The following is a 19,804-nucleotide window of genomic DNA, read 5'->3' on the forward strand; positions in this document are numbered from 1 at the left end:
ACTGGGTTCATCTTGTCCGACGCATGGCAAGACAAAAAGCCGAGACACCGAGGTTTGCAGCAGAGAGGGTTTATTCGCAAGGCGGCCAAGAGAGGAGTTAGGAGGACCAGTCTCAAGTCTGCCTCCCAAAGGCTCGTGGTATTCACAGAATCACGAATAAAGAAGCCGGGAGGTCCAAGGCAGGGGGAACATGAGGAGCCATGATTGGAAAAAGATGAGATAATCTGTGTAGGCAAAGCTAAGCTATAGGTCTCCACACGTTCAAAAGGTCACTGAAGACACTCACGCATGTCCAGCTGCAGGGTTGGCGGTCCTATCCAGTCTCAACCAGCTCAGCTCAAACTAGATGCAGCTGATTCAAAGTTCTTAGAAAACAACTCGGGCAAACATCTCATTGTTTTGGCTATGTGTGCTTAGAGGACATGGAAGTCTTAAAACGACCTTGATTATTATTGAAGGTAGGTGAAATGGATTTAACTCATGGTATCACTGCTAGTCTTTAAAAAGCTACCACTTGTTGAGTTTGGGTGCAGTATCAGAGAAATCTCCACAGTTAAGTTCTGTTTTTCCAACTGCCTGTCTGTATGTTGACAGATTAATTCATACAATTTCACCAAAACTACATATCACAACAGATTGAATGTGGAAGCAGATATGAGAATCCGAGTGTGTATTTTTAATCCACACATTTAAAAGAAACAGAAGCCATTTTTCATTCTTTTATTTTAGGAAATAGTTATTTTTCATTAAATGTATTATTTATGTCAACATGTAATACCCTTATTATTTTTAAATGAATTAACATAAATATTGGAAAACTTATGTTTCAATTTCTTCTATGGTAAAGATTGGTAGAAATAATCCATGTAAACAAAAGTTCTTTGGGATCCTCAATATATTTTTCCAGCTCTGTTGATGGGTAATTGACCATTTTAAAGTGCATATATTCAAAATGGACAAATTACATTTTGATATATGTATACATTGTGAAACGATAACTGCAACTGAGCTAATTAACATATTCATCACTTCACAGTTACCGTGTGTAGTAAGAACCCTTAAGATTTACACTCTTAGCAAATTTCAAGTATACAATACAGTATTATGAACTATAGTCACCATACTGTATGTAAGATCTCCAGAACTTATTCATGTTATAACTGAAAATTTGTACTGTTTAACTAACATCTCCCCATTTTCCCCACCCCACCCCAGTCCCTGGAAATCCCCATTCTACTCTTTATACAATAAGTTGACTTTCTTAGATTTCACATGTATGTAGAATCATATAATATTTGTCTTTCTCTGGCTTATTTCACTTAGCACAAGGTCCTCTAGTTTCATCCATGTCTGCAAATGGAGGGATTTCCTTCTTTATGGTTGAATAATATTTTATCATATATAAATGACATTTTATGTATAAGTGTATATACACCACATTTTAAAATCCATTCATCTGGGAGATCTTCAGTAGTTTTAAGTGTGGAGGGCTCCTGAGGCCAAAGAGCGCGAGAAGCCCTGCCTTACACTTCTTTCCTGCTCAGAATGTGACATCCAGCAAAATGACACCTAGGCAGGACTGTTCCTCAGAAGGTTAAGGCGGGAGTTCTCACACTGTTTTGTCTTAGGAAGGCTTTAAAATTAATGTGGGGCAGGACTTGTCTCTTTGCTTCTTGAAATTTGAAATTGTTGCCTGCCCCGGAAAAATACAGTTCCTCATTTACTCTGTCCCTCAGGCCAGCCTGTTAACTTGTCCAGTTCTGAGCACAAAAGCAAAGAAGGGTGCGTTTTCCTCTCCAGCACCCTGAGACAAAGCGCAGATTCCTGCCTCACATGAAGGGAACTGTCCTGCCTCCCCAGCAAGGGTCTGTTCCAAACACTTACTCACATTTCAGTGAGTCAGAAGGAAACAGACAGATATTCATCTCCCTGAAACCTGGCTGACTTCCTGCAAGAATTCTGTGTGGAGAGTCAAGATTGGGTGTCAGGGTTAGTGAACGGCCACCTAAAGGCTCTCAGGTGTTGTGTGGTGTCTGAGTAAGCAGGTGAGTACCATAGACAGGTCAGAAAAAAAATGCCTTCAAGTGTTTATCAGGATTAGTAAGTAGAGTTAGTAAGTGACAGATAAGAAAGCAGGAAAGAACCAGGGACTATACATTTTGTGTACAGATGTGTTGGGTTTATGTCATGATTATAAGCAGTAGCACTTGATGAATACTAGTTTAATACTTTAGCAATCCCAGACTCCAGCCCTAGCTATGGTAAGGGGAGCATTTGACGTTTACCAGTTAAGTCCTTCACACCTTGAACCACTTTGCTTCCTAGTGGCAGTATCTCAAGCACCCCTCGAAGTACCTGCTCCATAAAGATTTGGAATGGTGATAGTAATCATGATTAGACTAGTAACTCCTTAAGTTTAATTTATTAAAACCTTTGATGACTTCACAAAAGTAGTCACTGGAAGAATTCTGGTTTCAGCAATGTGCTGGGAATTTGTGGGTGAACTTTCGGAGGAAAAATCGGATTTAGAGAAAAGTGAACATCCTGTATCCTAGGCTGGGAAGTAAAGATCTCAGATATGATTAGAGAACGCCCTCTTTCCAGATCTGAGACTGAAATAATGGAAGAAAATGCTCACGGTGTAACAAAGAGGAAGAATCACGAGTTCAGAGGGGGCTCTCACTCTTCTCTGTGTCTTGAGGTAAATCGCTTAAATTTAGTAATCAAATCGGCTTCTTAGTCTCTTGGAGGAGAGGCGTGAATGAGGGTTTATAACACGCGCACACGCACACACGGGCCCCTGCAGCAGGTCTGGCTTAAATATCGCCTCGGGATAATCATAACGTGTGGGCAGATCTTCTTTCCTGTAGAGTTAGTTTCTAACCTGGTCATTCTGCGCTTATTTTTGTCCGTTTCTCCACCCACTTGGGAAAGACAGAGAAGGCAAGCACGGCGCAGCCCTGAGAGCCGTGGCTGAGGCTCGAGACCCCCGCCTTCCCACCCCTGCCAGGAGCGGGGAGAGGGAAGGGCTGCAGGAGGGCCTGGGTCTCCGGAGAACCTGGGGTCTCCGGCGGGCGGGCGTCAGGCTGCCAGAGGGCGGGGTAGTTACAGGCTGGCTCTCGCTCGTCTGATGTGCCCAGCCCGTCCCTTCCGGAGCAGGAAAGGCCCCTAGGGCGCTGTCCCCCCCACACCCCACCCCCGGCTTCCGAAATCCCGGGGCTGGGACCGTGTGGAGGGTGGAGGCGAGGTTCCCGGGGCTGTGCGGGAGCCCAGGTGCAGCCCGCGGGGCGGGGCGGGGCGGGGCGGGGGCAGGCCCGGTGTTTGCGGAGGCGGAGGGGCGGGCCCGGGGCGGGCCTTGCCGCCCCAGGAGCTGCCGGGCAACTTTTTCCTGCTCACACCCGGGCGCAGGAGAGAAGCTCTCGGGACGCTTTCTGAAGAGTTTCTGGGTTTTGGGGTCTCCGTGCAAACCCAAAGCAGCTCCAGTGCCCAGGGCGGGTTCGCGATGCGGCCAGGACCGACAGGCGGCGCGCTACTGCGGCTGGTGTTAGTGCTCAGTCAAGGTAAGCGAAGGGTTTGCGCCGCATCGGTTTCAGGAGGGACCTGCTTGGGTCCTGGGGGCAGGAGCGAGGAGTCCTGTGCCACCAGGGCCCAGGCGGAGCGCGTCTTCACTTAGATTCCACGTGGACGCAGGCTCTCAGCCATCTAGAGCGGAAAGGAAAGAGACTCCCCATTCTCGCTCTCCCCCGCCTGGTGTCCCCATAAGGCATGTCTCACCTTGTCTGTTACGCACCCTTCAAAGTCAACTCGAAGCGCGCTTTGCTTCTAGGCACACATGCACATGTGCACAAGGGGAGTAGAGATTAGTGCGGAGCTTGGAGACCCAGAATCCTGCAATCTGGCTCAGACAGGTGCCGCACCAGACCCAGACCCGGAGGTTCTGTGCGTCCCGGAAATCTGGTCCTGGGCGGCAGCCTGCCCTTCCTCAGCATGATGCCTGGTGGCTTTACAGGAGCCTGGGAGCCCACAATGCTATTTTCCAACCCCAGGGTGTGAATGATGCCCCCATTTCTTCAGGACGTGTCTTCCCATAGGGGACAGAGGAAAACCAAGCGCTTCTTAAATTCTTGGCAGAGGAGAATTCTTCCTTCCCTTCTGCCTTCCTCTTATTGTTGTAACGTCGTCTGTTCAACGAATGTGAACTTCGGCCAGGAAAAGTTCTTTCCACTTTCTTCTTAGGCGCCGCTAGAAGAGAATTACCCTCAGCTGCAGCACCAACTGCAAGGAGGGGAGAGCCTGGCCCACCCACCACCTGATTCCTTTTAAACTAAGTGGGGAAACTAGGCTGAGGGTGCCCAGCTGCAGCGGGACTACAGCCCATCAAGAGTACTTCCTCCAAACCTTATCCAGAGCGAGTGTGTGCTTACTTCAAGAACTTTGGGGGAGTCACGTTTGTATTTTGTAGTTTGAATAGCTATCAAATCAACAACAACAAAAATTAGTCTGAGATTTTCAACTGTTTTTACAAAGAAGATAGATCTCCTTAGAGGTGTTTAGCTAGTTGCTATTCTTTTTTTTTCTAAATTTTTTTTGTGGGGGGGGGGGAGGTAACTAGGTTTACTTATTTACTCTTCTCTTTTAGAGAAGGTACTAGGGATTGAACCCAGGACCCTGTGGGTGCTAAGCAAGCACTCTACCACTTGAGCTATACCCTTCCCCCCAGTTGCCATTCTTTATCATGGAAGAAACCTGATTCAGATGACCCTGTAGCAGTTTCTCCAGGTTAGAGGAAGAGAAACAGCACCCCCGCCCCAGAGCGGAGAACAGGCATCTTAGTTTTTCTGTCTAACCCTGCATCTGGTGCTTCACAGCTCTTCTCTCCTGGGACCCCAAGAGTGTTCTGAGGAATCATCAGCCCTAACCTAGGGGTTTCAGATAAAGTCAGATTCACTTTGATAATCAGACCCTGGAACACTACCACCTTCCCAAGAGCTAATGGACATTGCAATCTAAGCTTTTCATCTCTCTTTAATTACCCATTATTAACAGAAGCTATGGAAACATAACATCATTTTCTTATGTATGAAGTGTTGAGGCTTGTTTTTCCAAAAACAGTGAGAAATACTTCAGTGGAATGTGGTGCTGGTCCAGGCATGAAGTCAGGTATGGAGATTTTACCTTGAGTTGGTTAATAAGGACTATTGGCTGCAAGGCAGGAGAGATGATTTAGAATGACATCTGTACGGGTAGTTCCTATATTTCCTCCTTCCTCCTGCCCCAGTTATTTGCACCCCCAAGGGTTTTCTCTTAATTCAGGATGATCACAATAAAGCTTTGTCATTTGTGATCTCAACTGAAGTTCCTAGGGAAGCAGCATCATGGGTTTTTTTGTTTGTTTGTTTTGATACCATGAACATCCAAGGTTAATTAACATGAACAATTGAAAAATGGCAGCTGTAATTTTTTGTGGCATGACCCAATCTGTATACAATTTTTGAGTATTCATCATTACCCTTATATACACACATATAGTTGTTTATAAATTATAGCCATGTATAAATGTGTAATATATAATACCAAGTTAAAATATGAAAGGCTCATACGCATGTATGTTTCTACATCTCTCATATGCTCCAGCCAAACACTCAGAAAATTAAAACCCTGAAATTTCATTTTAACACATAGATTCTAATTTGATTTCCATAAACCTTCCCACAGATATTTGAGAAAAAGCCATGCTCGGAGTTTAGTTACACATTTATCGCCTTTCATTGATTGTTCCTTGGTTTAAGCGCTTGCAATCATTGAAATGGTAACTGGGAGGTTGAGAATGGAAAAGAAAGACCATAAGACGCCTGGATAATCCATAAACTAAATAATAGGTCCATAGAGGAAAGGGAAATGTAATTTAAGAATGCACAACATCATTGACATTCTCTAGTGTGTTGCTTGGGCGAGGATAACCCTTCCCCCTGGATTCTGGGCCTCTGGTACTCTGCTCCTGAGCACCCCCTCGCTAGTGATTCTTTTCAAATCCCTACTTTCCCCTCAGGCTGTAAATATTCTAATTTCCCTCTTAGTAAGCAAGTCCTCCTTTAGTATGTAATTTGGCAGCTCTTTCCTCTGAAACACCCTCCACCTCTGGCTTCTGTTCTCCCTGTTTTTCTACTTTCCTGGCTGTTCTTTCTTAGTCTCCTTCACAGACTTGCTGTTTGGCCCCGTCCTGGGTGGTGTTTGCAGAGTTCCATTCTGGATTCTCTTCATTCTATCAGTTCTCTCCCGGCCAGCTCCCCACTCAAGCCAGCATCTCCCGCCAGATTCCTTTCCTGATTCCCAATCAGCGTTTCCATCTGCTGCCGAGTATCTCCATCTAGGTGCCCTATACACACGTCCAGCTCAACATGTCCCCAACTGAAGTCAACACCTGTCCCCTGAAATTTTCTCCTGTATTGTCTGTTAATGTTTAATAGCAGCATTGTCCTGCAAACATGAAAACAAGGACTCTTCTCTTGTTTTCTACCTCATAGCCCATCTCCAAGTTCAGTCTGTTCTCCCCGGCTCTTGTACCTTCTGACGCCACCCGGTGCAGGCCCTCACTTTTTTGTGTCTGGACTACCATCATTTTTAAACTGGTCTTCCTGTGCTTGCCTCTTTTCCCTCCAGTCCATTCTCCTCTTTGTCACCAGTGTTATCTTCCTAAACACTTATCTGTATCCACCCACCCCCTTGCTTCAGACGTCTGTCTGGTGGCTCCCCATCCCGTGTAGTACAAAGTCCAAATTTTGTGGCACATCGTAAAAAGCCCTTTGCCATCTGGCTACAGCCTTCGCGACCACACTTCCCAGCACACGCTTACACACAAACACACATGCTGCACTTATGCACACACGCAATACACACACACTCCAAGCCATTTATATGCACGTGCACACACCCTTCTGTGTTCTGACGGCACCTGATCATACCATGTTTACTGTTAGAATATTTTCGAGACTGTTTTCTTTGCCTTCACTGCCTTAATGCTTTTTCCTTTTTTTTCCTCATCCCTTTGCAACACTGTTGTCCTCTGCTAAAAGAGATAGTCCTAAGTAAAAGGATAAAGTAGGGAAGTATTTATAACAAAAAGGGAAGTTTGCAGCAATCTCTCATTTATGGGATCCACGCCTGATGACCCCTCTCCTCTCAGCCCGTCAACGGCCTTAGACCATCATCTGATAAAGTAACTCCCCTGCTGCAAAGCTCTCCAGCTACACCTGCCCAACCCTGATGAAGCTTTACCCTCCTAAATCCTGACTCACAGGCCACTGTTTTGATTCAAATTCATGGATTGGGGCTCAAGATTCAGTATTTAAAAATAATTATTCATACGGTTCTGATGTACAGCCAGGTTTGGAAGTAATTGCTTAAATGCTAGCGCTGCAGCTTCTCTGTCCTGACAAATTAAAATTCCAGTGTTGCCTGTACCACCTTGTTTGAGATGACCACCAAGACAGGTAGATTTCAACACCAAGAGTCAGTGAATGCGTCAGTTCAAGTGAATTCCCTCTAAAGTGGGTGATGACTGCCCCTGGCTTAATGTGCTCGTAGCCTTGGGTATAATAAAAAGGAATCTGTTAAAGTAAAGACACGAGCTGCTAATGAGGGAATTTTAGACACTCAGCAAAATGAAGATCGTTCAGTCAGTGTGTCAAAAATAAAGAATTTCAGGAAGAATAGGGAGAATATTTGGGACCAAAAGTATCATCCTGATGTCATGTAAATGTGACCACTAAAGGCACAGTTTTATTCTAGACTGCCAGCCCTGCTAGGCTTGGGGCATTATGGGAAGATTCAGCACAGTGTAGAAGAGAAAAAACCATGGGAAGCTATTTCTCCAATCAGCCAATTAAGATGTGGAGGTTGTGTGTATGTGTGTGTTTTAACTTGTTACGGTAACTAATGATTTACCTGGAAGAAAACAAAGAATAATGGCTCTCTAAAGAGAAGAATCTTGATCCCACAAGTCCTGAGACAGCAATAGGTTCTGTGTATGCAAGTGATTCCTATCATGCCCCTTCCGATGACAGATGTTTTGTTGATCTGGCTGCAGTGAATTCCATAAGACTAATTTCTGATCATATCTTCATGCAACACTTGCTTTATGTAAGGCAATGTGCTGGCTCCAACACGGAACCATAGGAAACTTGAATGTGGTCCAGAGAGGTTGTAGTCTGTATGGAAACAAGCCCACACACGAGGAAGACATGCTGTCTCAGTCCTTGGAGGGTGCTGACCGATTTTATGCCCTGGCATCCTCCTTTCTGACAGAAGTCCGATTACTGGGCTCCCCCGTCCTTTGCACAGCCAGGAGACCCAGGGCGTGTTGAAGGATGATTGGATGGAGCCGGTGCTGCTGGTGCCATACCTCTCACCCGTGTCTGATTTAGACGTGGGCTTATAATGGAATTTTGGCCAATGAGATGTGGAGGGAGATACATTTAGGGACCTTTGGGAGAGAATTTTTCATTCCTAAGGGAGGTGCTGGTTAATAAACACACTGTCAGTTCTCGATGTGAATCTTGGAACAACCGTAGCTACCTTGAACAGTGATGTCAGCTAGCTTGGGGATGAAGCCAATATACTGGCCTAGTGGAAAGATAAAAAGAAAGCAGGTCTTTGATACTGTCTTTGAGTTTCTGAGCTACTGAAATTTAGAGCCATCGTACCTCTCGGTGTCTCAAAAAGTTTCCATGTAATTCAAAACTTAGGCTGTTTTTGTTAGGTTGTTGTGTTGTCTATGCCTATAACATAAAGATGTAAGTTTCTATAACATAATAGATGTCATAAGGTCTCATGTAATTAATTGCTGAATGAGTGGTACAGAAAGAGATGCTGAGTTCAGAGGATGGAGAACTATGACTGTGACACATAGCAAACCTCTAGAGAGGTCGTCATGGGGGCAGGAAGTAATCATTGCCATTCAGATCCACTGTGGAGGGCCTCAGAGGTCAGAGCCCAGTTCTCTCCTTGTAAAATGGCTGAAAGCGATAATCTGGTAACATAATCAGGAATAGGACCCAAGTCTCCTAGTTCCTGGACTAGACACCTTAGATGCTTGAATAGCAAAGGAGAAGGTCATTATGCCCGGAACACACTGCTCGAGGTATTCACAGAAAGTGAGAGCTGGGAGGTGAGCCCTTGTGAGCCATGGAAAGGAACACGAAGTTGATCCTGAGGACAGTGGGGAGGCTTTGAAGGGCCTTAACAGGGGAGCGACATGCTCAGGCTGGCTCCTAAGACAGGTCCCTCTGGCAGCAGGGCGGATGGTGGAGTGAATAGAAGCCAGATTAAAGGCACCAAGACCACTTACGAAAGAACTGGGCCTAGTGTCAGTGTTAGTTTAGAACCACGATTGAGAGATGATGGTGGTTAAAAAAAAAAAAACAACAGTGGCAGTAGGGAAAGACAGCTGGGGACAGATGTGGATGATATTAAGGAAGAATGGGCAGGATTTGGTGATTGATTTACTCTGGTGGCAGGGAGATGGGGAGAAGGTCATACCAAGGCCTGGGTTTCTGATGGAAACAACTCGAAGGGGTCTATTCACTGAGACAGGAGGTGTTGATGGAGGGCAGGTTAGAAGAGGTGGGCAGTTCAGCTTGACAGGTTGAGTTTGACATCTAGGTGTACACATCTAGGTGGTAGATGGTGATACAGAGCCCTGTTAGGAACAGGAGGAGAGCAAGGAGGGGACAGAGATGTAGGAGTCGTGGGCATCTACAGAGTGACTGAAGACATGACGCTGATGAGTCAGAGACTAGAAGACGACTTGGCTCCAACCTGAGGAACTACCTTAGAGGGTCAGGACAGAGAGAGAAGATGCAGTTGGAGTGGGAGAAAGGGGACTGCAGAGAGTGGGGGCCACGGGAATGTTTCAAGAAGGAAGAGTTGGTCCATAAGGTCAGCTTCTCCAGAGAAGTCAGGCCAGTCTGACTCGCTTGGGGAGGGCAGTCTCCATGAAGGGAAAAAACGGGAAGCAGAGTGGAGCAGGCCAAGGAGTAAACGGAGGTGAGGGACAGTGTGAGGAAGCTCAGCAGGAGGAGAGGAGAGAGGAGCTCCAGGCACGAGAGGGGAGTGCTGCCTTCAAAACAGACAAACAAATAAATTGTTGGAGAAACATGTGCTCATAAACGTTATGGTGATGAGCTTTCTTTCCTTCTATCACTTAGGGTACCACATGGTATACATGTAAGTCTTGAACAATCACATTGAGGCATCTGGATGTGGCAGGAGTCCCTAAAACAAGAGAAACTGAGAGGAGAGGAGGGGCACTGGTGTCCATGGAAGGGATGCTGTCAGGGAAAAAGAAGAGGGGGAATTGGATGACCCACAATAACAGCAGCCCCGTGACAGATTAGAAACCACGGAAGGTCACAGGAGAGAAGGGAGAGGAAAGCAGTTCTGTGCTATGAAACGGAGAGGGTATTAATTGATGGGAGAAAGGTGAGGCTGATCAAGGCACTCGAGGAGGAAAGACAGCAGAACTATGGGACTGCATGGGTGGACGAGGGAGCCCATGTACACCTTTTTGTTTGTTTCAGAACATATTTACTGAAGCAGTTGAAATGAATAAGCTTAGTGCTGTTTTTAGGGTGTGTAATACATAACAATAGTCCAATCTTATTCATAGAATTAAGTTCAGTGCTTTTGTCAGATTTCCAAAAAAACAAATTCTTTTAAAGCTATAGATTTATGTTTCTCCAGCTAAGCTTTTAATGCTTTATTTCTAGCCAGTATAATAAAAATCCCCAAACAGCCTTTCAGAAATCATAGTTCCATTTGGCACAGAGAACTAGTGTCATCTTGGAAAGTTTCTGTTAGTAAAATTTTAAAGCCTTTACTTCTGTGTAACTCAGTGGTTTTTGTTTTTTTCCAAGGCATCTTAAACATTTCCGTTTAATATATATTAGAAAAGAAATTAATGCCTACTCTTAATTTTGTTGATGTTAGAATTAATTCAAAGTACTTATATTCAAGTGTCTTATCCGGTCTATGCCTTCTGACTCTTGTACATGTAAATTGCATTTCCTAACCAGTATAAACTTGAACTGCATATTTTTGTACTGTTTTCAGGCCCATTGAATATTGGGACTGTTAATAATTTTCAAACATGTTTTTCTTCCTTTGAGAGAATGGTCTGTTCTGCTAACCAACCAGTTCACAGAAACTGGGCCGTTTTGTCAGTGAAGATCGCTACGTTAGTCCATGTTTTGAAAGGGTGACTGCAATTCTTCCTGTGATTAGTTTAAAGTGACTAGAGACAGTTTTTACTCCAGAAGCTGTACATAACTCCTAGTCATTGAAAGGCTTTCTGTGTAAAAATGAGGTTAATGTTTAAACAGAGCAATGAAAAAAAAAGTGTCGGACACCGTATTGTCAGTATAAGAGATTATTTCATTGTGTTCTGAAGAGCGTGTGCAAAGCTTTTGTGCCCATGGGTGCCTTGAACACTGGCAGTTGTCATTCTCCTGGTTCATTTGAAGGTGGCCTTTGTTTGTCTTTGTTCGGACCTGATCTCATTTCCATGGATACCATGTAGAAATGCAGACTGCATACAGGCTGCCTTCTGGTAGGTTCTGTCAGATAACTCTATTCCAAATTATTTGCCAGCTTCCCTCAGATCCTTTAACCAAATAGCTTCTTGGACACTTGTTAGAATATGGACACAGAACTTTCTGAATTATATAACCTTTTTGTAATGGTATTCTGAATGCTAGTGCATGAAATAGATATTACAGAGTAATGGACTTAGTTTTCTAGGTACTCGTTAACGTTGTGTGTGTGTGTGTGTGTGTGTGTGTGTGTGGTGGGGGTGAGGGGACCTAACCTTGAAAATTGGGAGACTTTTATGTGATCTTTATTTCTCTTTCAGTATAAAATGTAATTAAATAGCCCAAATAAAAAAGTCTTAATGCCAAATTGAAAGATGGTTACATAAATAATTTATGTAAATATCAATGTGTCTTAGTTCTGTCCGGCTGCTGTAACAAAATCCCACAGGCCTCTGGCTTGTAAACAAAGGCATCGCTCGCAGTTCTGGAGGCTGCGGAGTCCAAGAGCAAGGTCCCACGTGGCTGAATTCTGCTGAGAGCCCTCTTCCTGGTTCACAGCTGGTGCCTTTTTGCTGTGTCCTCATATGGTAGAAGGGGCTTGGGGCCTCTCTGGAGCCTCTTAAATAAGGCACTCATCCCATTCATGAGGGCAAAGCCTACGCACCTCCCAACGTTCCCACCTCCTAACGCCATCACCTTTGGGAGTTAGGATTTCAACATACGAAGTTTGATAAGATACAAACATTCAGACCATAGCATCCAGTAATTAATAAATCCCTTTTATTAGTACAGTATTTATTTTTTGCCCCCAAATCATCAGACCTTAATATATTTGTGTCATTTTATTACTTTTGGGGGGCTATGGTTCAAGTGAGATGTGACCTTAGCTCTTTTTAAGAGTACAATCCCATGGTCTCTTACCTTTATCTGTGTTCTCTCTAAAATACAGTTCAGCCCCCAACCCCTATTCTGTACATCCTTTAAGTCGCAATTTCCCTGAGGCTTAACCACCCCAAGAAGCCTTCCCAACCCCTAATCCAGTCTAGTTGTCCTCCTCACGTGGACCCTTCCACAGCAGTTGTCACATCCTATCTCGGTGATCTATTTATGTGGCTCTAACTCCCAGGGATCGCAGAGAAGACGGCGCCCATGTCTTCTTCACTTGTGCCAAGTTGAGTTTTGTCGAATGAATGAAACGCATATGACAGCTCCTGTAATGTGAGTTAAAGGCACACTTTCTGGATGGATGCAAAGCTGAAAACTTCCCAGTTCTTTCCAGCTAGTATATGCCCCAAACCCTCTGTTTGCAGGTTTCTCCAAATTGGCTAAACTATTCCCTTTAGCTGATCAACTTTTCTTTTCACTTCGAGAGTTTGTTTGCTTTTGGAATGTTTCTCTTTTGTCTTGAAATGTCTAACTAGGATGGCTCTATTGACAAATAACAAGATGAATAAAAGCATTAGGATAGTGCAGGCTTCTTCCCCCACCCCCCACCAAAAAAACTCTTTCCTGTCCTGAGACACCTTTTTTCCCCCTAAAAAAACTCTTTCCTACTCCCCTTTTCTGTTCTCATAAAGCAGCACCGTAATTTATCTTCAGCTTGACTGTCACTCCCTCTGAATACATTTTTAAGCTCACCTTTCATCCTATTTATCATTGTACTCCCAGGACCTAGCATATAGTAAGCACTCAGAAAATGACTGGTAAAAATTTTTTAAAAATAAAAATAGAATTCGCATAATATAAATAAACTTGAGGTTGAACATTCAAGTACTAAACTTGATTAATACTTTCAGTTTATAACTTTTCTTTAGAAAGCAGAGTATCTTAATATTCTTATAGAAAATGACATACTAAAATATTCATGTTAACAGAAAAAATATATTTCTTTTGATATTTATAAGTAAATATAACTTCCTATAGATAAATTCACCATTTATATGAAAATGACTGGCTTACTTTTTTCATGTGATGTCTTTTGTATATACTTTTCCATGGGGCCCTCGTATTTATAACTTTACATTAATGCATCCTGCCATGCCATGGTCAACTATTGTCCCATTGTCCCATATTTAGGTTGTTTCCTGTGGGTTTTTCCCCCTACTGCAAGTAATGTAGCTATAAATATCATTGTACAAGAAGCTTTTTCTTTCTTTTTCCTTCTGGACAATTTCCAAAAGAGACATTACTGGGTCAAAGCGTGTGTATTTTTTAGCCCTTGTTGCATACGGTACAGTGTGGTCATCAGCAATGGGGGTTTTTACCAATTTTACCAACAGTAGATTTTAACTTACTTTTTGTAGGGGTTTGTTTTTTTTTAAACTTTGTAGTCCTGTGGTTGTAAAGTGGTGCTTCATATTTATTTTAATCCTCATTCTTTATATTCATCAGGGTGTATTTTTAAGTTATAATTTAAAACTGCCCATCTTTTGAAAAATATGTGTAGAGTAGGATATTCTAGAACTTAGGCATAGAAGAAACCTCAAAATGTCATCTAGTAAATGCCTCAATTTTACAATCACCAGCTTTGGAAATGATTAAAGCCCAGGACTCCAATGTGCAGTGCATGGTCCATCATTTCAAGATGGCCTTCAGAATTTCTTCTGAAAATCTCTTTGACAAACATCTCTTTGTCACCTGTTTCCCACAGACTGGTTTTAATTCATTTTTACTTGAGGGATGGCAGTCGTCTAGTTAAGATTTCCATGTTTCCGTGAGTTGGAACCCTTTAAGGGGAAAGAGAAGACATTCTGTTTGCCAGAGCACTTGACTTTGAGTCTCCGAATCTGGAGACTGGTTAGCTATCGCCATGTAACCGATAACCCTAAAACTTAGTGGCTTAAAATGAAAACCATTGTTATCTCTCATGGCTTCTTGTGTAGGACTTTTGAGAAGAGACTGTCTGGGCAGTTCTAGCTTGAGGTTTCTCTGATCACATCAGAGGGTAGGTAGCTTTTTCTCTTCATGTGATCGCATCAAGAGGTTTCTCCAGCATGGCGCCCTCTGGATGGCCTGACTTCTTGCTGGACAACTCAGGGACTCAAAGTCAAGTGTTTCCCCCCAAAATGGCAAAAACTGGATGGTCTTTTCTACCCTAGACTCAGAAATCATGCAACTGCATCTGTTCATCAAAGCAATCACCAAGTCCCACCTAGATTCTCGGAGAGGAGACTTACTCAACATCTTGATGATGCTGGAGGGTGTTAACTATGTCCCAGACATGTTTTAAAACCACCACAGTGACTTAATCAATGTAATGGTGTTTACAAGAGTGTTGATTGTTTAGATCAGAGTTGTTTAACTTTGATATTGTTGACATTGGGGACCAGATGATTCTTTTGGGGGATGGGACAGTGGGAGTGGCATGTGGCGCTACCTGTGCACTGTAGGGTGTTGAGCAGCGTCCCTGGCCTCTGCCCACTAAATGCCAGTAGACTCTCCCCTCCTCTCCCCTCCACAGTGTGACAACCCAAAATATGTCTAGACATTACCAAATGCCTCCAAGGGACAAAATAACTCCCAGCAGAGTACCACTACACTAACCAAACATATATTAAGCACATGTAATGTTCACGGCATCAGGGAAAGAACTCTGGTTCTGAAGACTAAATGTTAATTTTAATGCCATTTCCCTGGGTGACTTTGGGTAAGTCACAGGCAAGCTATTCCCTGCCGTTGGGAGGATCAAATGGAATTATGAATGGAAAGGTATTTGCAAACTGTAAAAGCCTATCTAATGTTACTTTTCAAAATCCATATACTTGGTATTCATCCATTTTTATCATCATTCATTATTTTAAGGGACCTTAATGGACACGCTCACATGGCAGTAGTGTCAGACACTTGGAGGAATTGGGTTCAAGGCAGCCCCTCCAGGAGCTGTGCTTTCCATTTCTAACGTCACCTGTGGAGGACAATGGTAGCACCTAGGTCCTTAGTGAATGTAAAATTTAACACTCCAAACAAGGACTCTTAAAGAAAAACTGCATTTTTCCTCTCTTAATGAAAGCAGGAAACTTACACCAAAATATTCCAAAAGCAATTTTAAGGGTCATTTTGTGCTTTTGGCTTTTGTACTACTTTTTTTTTTTTTTTTTTTAAAGCATTATAGCTATCAGCCAGACGCTGGAGAGGTAAAATCTGTATACAGTGAGAGTGTGGTCATTTTCAAAGGGCCTGTAATTTCTAAGTTTAGTTGCTTATTTTGAGAGGAGAGAGAAGCTTCTTTCTAAATTATTTCTGCAGTATTGTACTTTCAGCGTGAAGACAGTGCTATTGGGAATGTTTTCTCATAATTTTGTATGTGTTTAAAGGATCTCATGCTACCTATGACCATTTTCTGTTGTCGTACATATTCTAGGCAATGATTAGCTACACTTGAGAGTTTGAAGTCTGTTTTCTTAGTTTTAAAGTCAGAGTGTGAGTAACCCTACTTCCTGCTTTTGTGGCTTCCTGGAGGGTCCACGGGCTGATAATACTTCGTTGGCTCTCGTGGTGTGTTCTGAGCGTGCCTCAGCAAAATGCAGGCACACCGCCTCCTACCATTACACAGCAGTTCTCAGAAACTGAAATGGAAGTGTATTCAGGATATGCTTTTCATGTTAGGAGTGGAAGTGGGGTCCTAGATTAGTATGCCTTTTAAAATTTCTCAAAAGTTTTGCTCTCATCAGAAACATATAATGATATTAATAGTGAAAAAAATAAGCTGACTTTACTAAGCACTCATTATTTGCTGGACAAGGGGTTGAGAGTTTTATAGACACTGTCTGGTCACAATGAGGTCGGCTCATAGATTATGTCCATTTCACAGGTGAAAAAGCACTGGCTTATTTGTATAGGATGAGGAACTTGCCCAAGGTCACAGAGCTATGCAAACCTCAGAGGCCAATGAGATATTGTTGGTCTTGCCCAGTATGTGGATTTTTTTCAGTTAAAAAATAATAATCTTTGTACTTCCAGCATTCTGCCACCTTATCACCCCCAAATGTAGTTGGTCTTCTTTCTAGCACTCTCCTATAGCTAGGTAAAAAGCGAAGTTAAATATACTCTAAAATTCTAAATCGAAAATAACATGTGTGTTTATATTTGTTTAGACATACGTCTGTACTTATCTGTATACATATTTATTAATCTGTCTTTTAATCCATCTACCTATTTATCTTCTTGGTAACCTGCCCTCATTCAAGCATCCTCCTTTGAACCAGTATGAGTCTGGAACATATGTTTATTAACGAACCTGGTCTTTATCCATCTCTCATTATATGCATAATTTATTGTTAGGTGGAAAGTCAGACAATGAGCAGTCTACCTGTTAATTCAGTTGATTATCACTGACCTATAACCATGTAGATGCTGGGCACTACTCTGAGTACTGAGGGATATAGCAGTAAACAAATATGGCAGGAAAACAAGGTCCCTACTTTTAGGGACAAAGGCACATTTACCAGAAAACCAGTGAGATGCTTATGCTTCAGGGACCCTCACTCTGCAGACCTCCTTCCATGTATTCACATGCCTGATATTTTTATTAAATATGCAAAAGCTCAGATCACTGTCTCTTTTATACCCTAATACAGCATATGTAAACAAAGACATCAGCAACAAACTGGTTGATACATGTCATCAACTCAAAACATTTCTGGATTAATCCCTCTAAAAGAAAACTTGAGGTGCCTTGAAATACTGTACCTCCTGTATGATACTGGAAAACCGTCCTAAACATTTACATGACATTACAAATACGGAGTTATGAAAAGGAAAAGAACTTTTCTTAACTATAATGAAATTTTAAAAATCCAATTTACCATACCCCCTAAATTTAAATACTTTTTAGAGAATATTATTTTATAAAATTGTCAAGTGTGTGTGAAGAGGTGATCAAAAGATATAGAGCCAAAAACTGTAGGGAAAAGGTATTATAGAAGTATGTCAGGCATCAGAAAATGTGTGTTATATTTTTTCTGTTTTTCAGCTTTTAAAAATATATAATTTGCTAGGATTGCTTTTCTCATCCTAAATAAATATTTAATTTTGTACTTGAATTTGATTCATAACTTTGTAATTTTTTTCCCTTAAAAAGCCACCCTGCCTCAAATTATAGATGCTTTAATCCCTACAAAACTTAGATCTTCCTGTACAGGTTCTAATTAGGGAGACAGACAAATTAAAAAGATAAAATATATAACACATGAGGTAGCAATGCTCTATTAAGAAAAATATAGCAAAATAAGGGGGACAGGAATGCTGGGCAGGGAGTGTGGATTGGGAAGGTATTATATCCTGTGGGGTTATGTTATATCTACTGCTATGTAACAGCTTACCACACATATAGTGACTTAAAATAATATAAATTTATTATCTTACAATTTCTGTGGGTCAGGAATTTGGGCTTGGCTTCACTGGGGTCCTTTGCTTCAGGATCTCTCAAAACACTGCAGTCAAGGTGTTGGCCAGGGCAGAGGTCTCATCTGAATGCTTAACCAAGGAAGGATCCATTTCTGCTCACTTTGAATGTCAGTAGAATTAATTTTCTCCAGGGCTGTTGGACTGACAGCTTCAGTTTCTCACTGGCTCTCAGCCAGAGGCTGCCCTCAGTTCCTTGCCTTATGGTCCTCTTTGTTTCATCAGAGCCAACAAGAGAAAGCAAACTGGCAAGATGAAAGTTACAATCTTATGTAGTAATCATAGAAGTGTTATCCTATGATATTTCATTCTACATTTTGAATCTTCAATTCTATTGTTTCGAAGTCACAGCTCCTGCCCTCACTCAGGGGGAGAGGATCACACAAAGGCATGAATAGCAGGAGATGGGGATCCCGGGGAGTGAGGAAAGGCAGCTCTGATAGGTTGCTATTTGACACAAAACAGAATGCTCTCTGGGAAGAGTGTTCCATGCAGAGGGAACAAATATAAAAGGCTTGAGGTCAGAGTGCATTTAAGGAAAAGCTGGGAGTCCAAGCGAGTGAGCTAAAAAGATAAGGTAGGGGGTGGGGTCAGGCGGGTTGGATAGGCAATGCTTGTACAGCTATCGAGACGAAACTTCCCCACGAGAACAGCGGAGTACTATTTCAGGGTCGTACACCACAATAAGAGATGCAATTCGTAAGTATCCTGGGAGTTGAAGAAGGGTGTGTGCAGGCTAGAAAGTCAGGGGAAGACCGGAACCAAGAGTTTACAGAGACAAGACCTATGACCAGAGATATGATAGAAGCAATACTAACTTCAATTATGCCAATTATTTCCACACATGGCCTTGAGATATGTGAGGCATATCTTGTTACTGAGTAAGCTATTCAGTGGGCGCTGATGTGGTAAATGCACAAAACTGCTATTCTGAAAGAGAGGGAGGGAGAGAGAGGAGTTTCTCCTTTCACACAGAAGGAATTTAGGAAGAAAGTGTTAAAACAGAAAGTGAATCAATGAGCTAGTATTCCAGTAACTTGCCTGGGCCTCCTGGCTACTGGGAGACAGCCTGCCAAACGGCAACTCATCCTGCAACATCTTTATGAAGAAAAGACCATCTATTGAGTTGTTAGGAAGTACTTAATCATAATAAATGGACTTAAGAAGCAATTGCTGTGGACTTTTGAAAATGTTCATTGCCTGTAAGGTCAAAAAATGTGCAAGGGCCTCAAAATCACCTAACTCCATGCTACAGTTCTCCAAGATTTGATGCAATTACTTTGTCACCAAAAACTCTTGGATTTTTTTTTTTCATACAAACTATGAATCTTAAATGATATAACTGGAGTTAGTATATCTCTCTCTCTCTGTTTATATTTGTGCCTCTGTGTATTGACAGAATTATCTTTGAAACTCAGAATAGTAAATTGACAGTTCCTGGTATCATCTGATTTACCCCGTCTTAGTCTGCTGGGGCTGCCATAACAAGATACCACAGAATGAGCGGCTTTAACAACAGATATTTATTTTCTTATGGTTCTGGAGATAGTAGTCCAAGATCAGGGACCATCAGGGTTGGTTTCTGGAAATGACTCTCCTCCTGGTTTATAGACTGCTGCCTTCTGGCTGTGTCCTCATGTGGTTTCTTCTCTGTACACATACAGAGAGTGAGATCTCTGGTGTCTCTTCCTTGTCTTACGTGATCACCCATCCTATTGGATTATGGTCCCATCTTTATGACCTCTTTTAATCTAATTACCTCCTTAAAGGCTCTGTATTCAAATATAGTCATATTAGAAATTAGAGTTTCAGCG

The 19,804-nt window shown here is 42.5% G+C and overlaps 1 protein-coding gene across 2 annotated transcripts in view; it reads left to right on the forward strand.

The window, feature by feature from the left end:
- Positions 1 to 3,385: 3,385 nt before the first annotated feature.
- ITGA2 (integrin subunit alpha 2) overlaps positions 3,386 to 19,804 on the forward strand; it is a 95,440-nt gene continuing 79,021 nt past the window's right edge. For both annotated transcript variants that reach the window (XM_010974368.3, XM_064480567.1), the window contains exon 1: positions 3,386 to 3,560. In XM_010974368.3, coding sequence (XP_010972670.2) covers positions 3,503 to 3,560 — 58 coding nt within the window. In that variant the 5' untranslated portion in view covers positions 3,386 to 3,502. The remainder of the gene's footprint in view (positions 3,561 to 19,804) is intronic.

Source organism: Camelus dromedarius, chromosome 3 (assembly GCF_036321535.1).
Source record: "Camelus dromedarius isolate mCamDro1 chromosome 3, mCamDro1.pat, whole genome shotgun sequence".
In the NCBI taxonomy this organism is placed as follows: Eukaryota; Metazoa; Chordata; class Mammalia; order Artiodactyla; family Camelidae; genus Camelus; species Camelus dromedarius.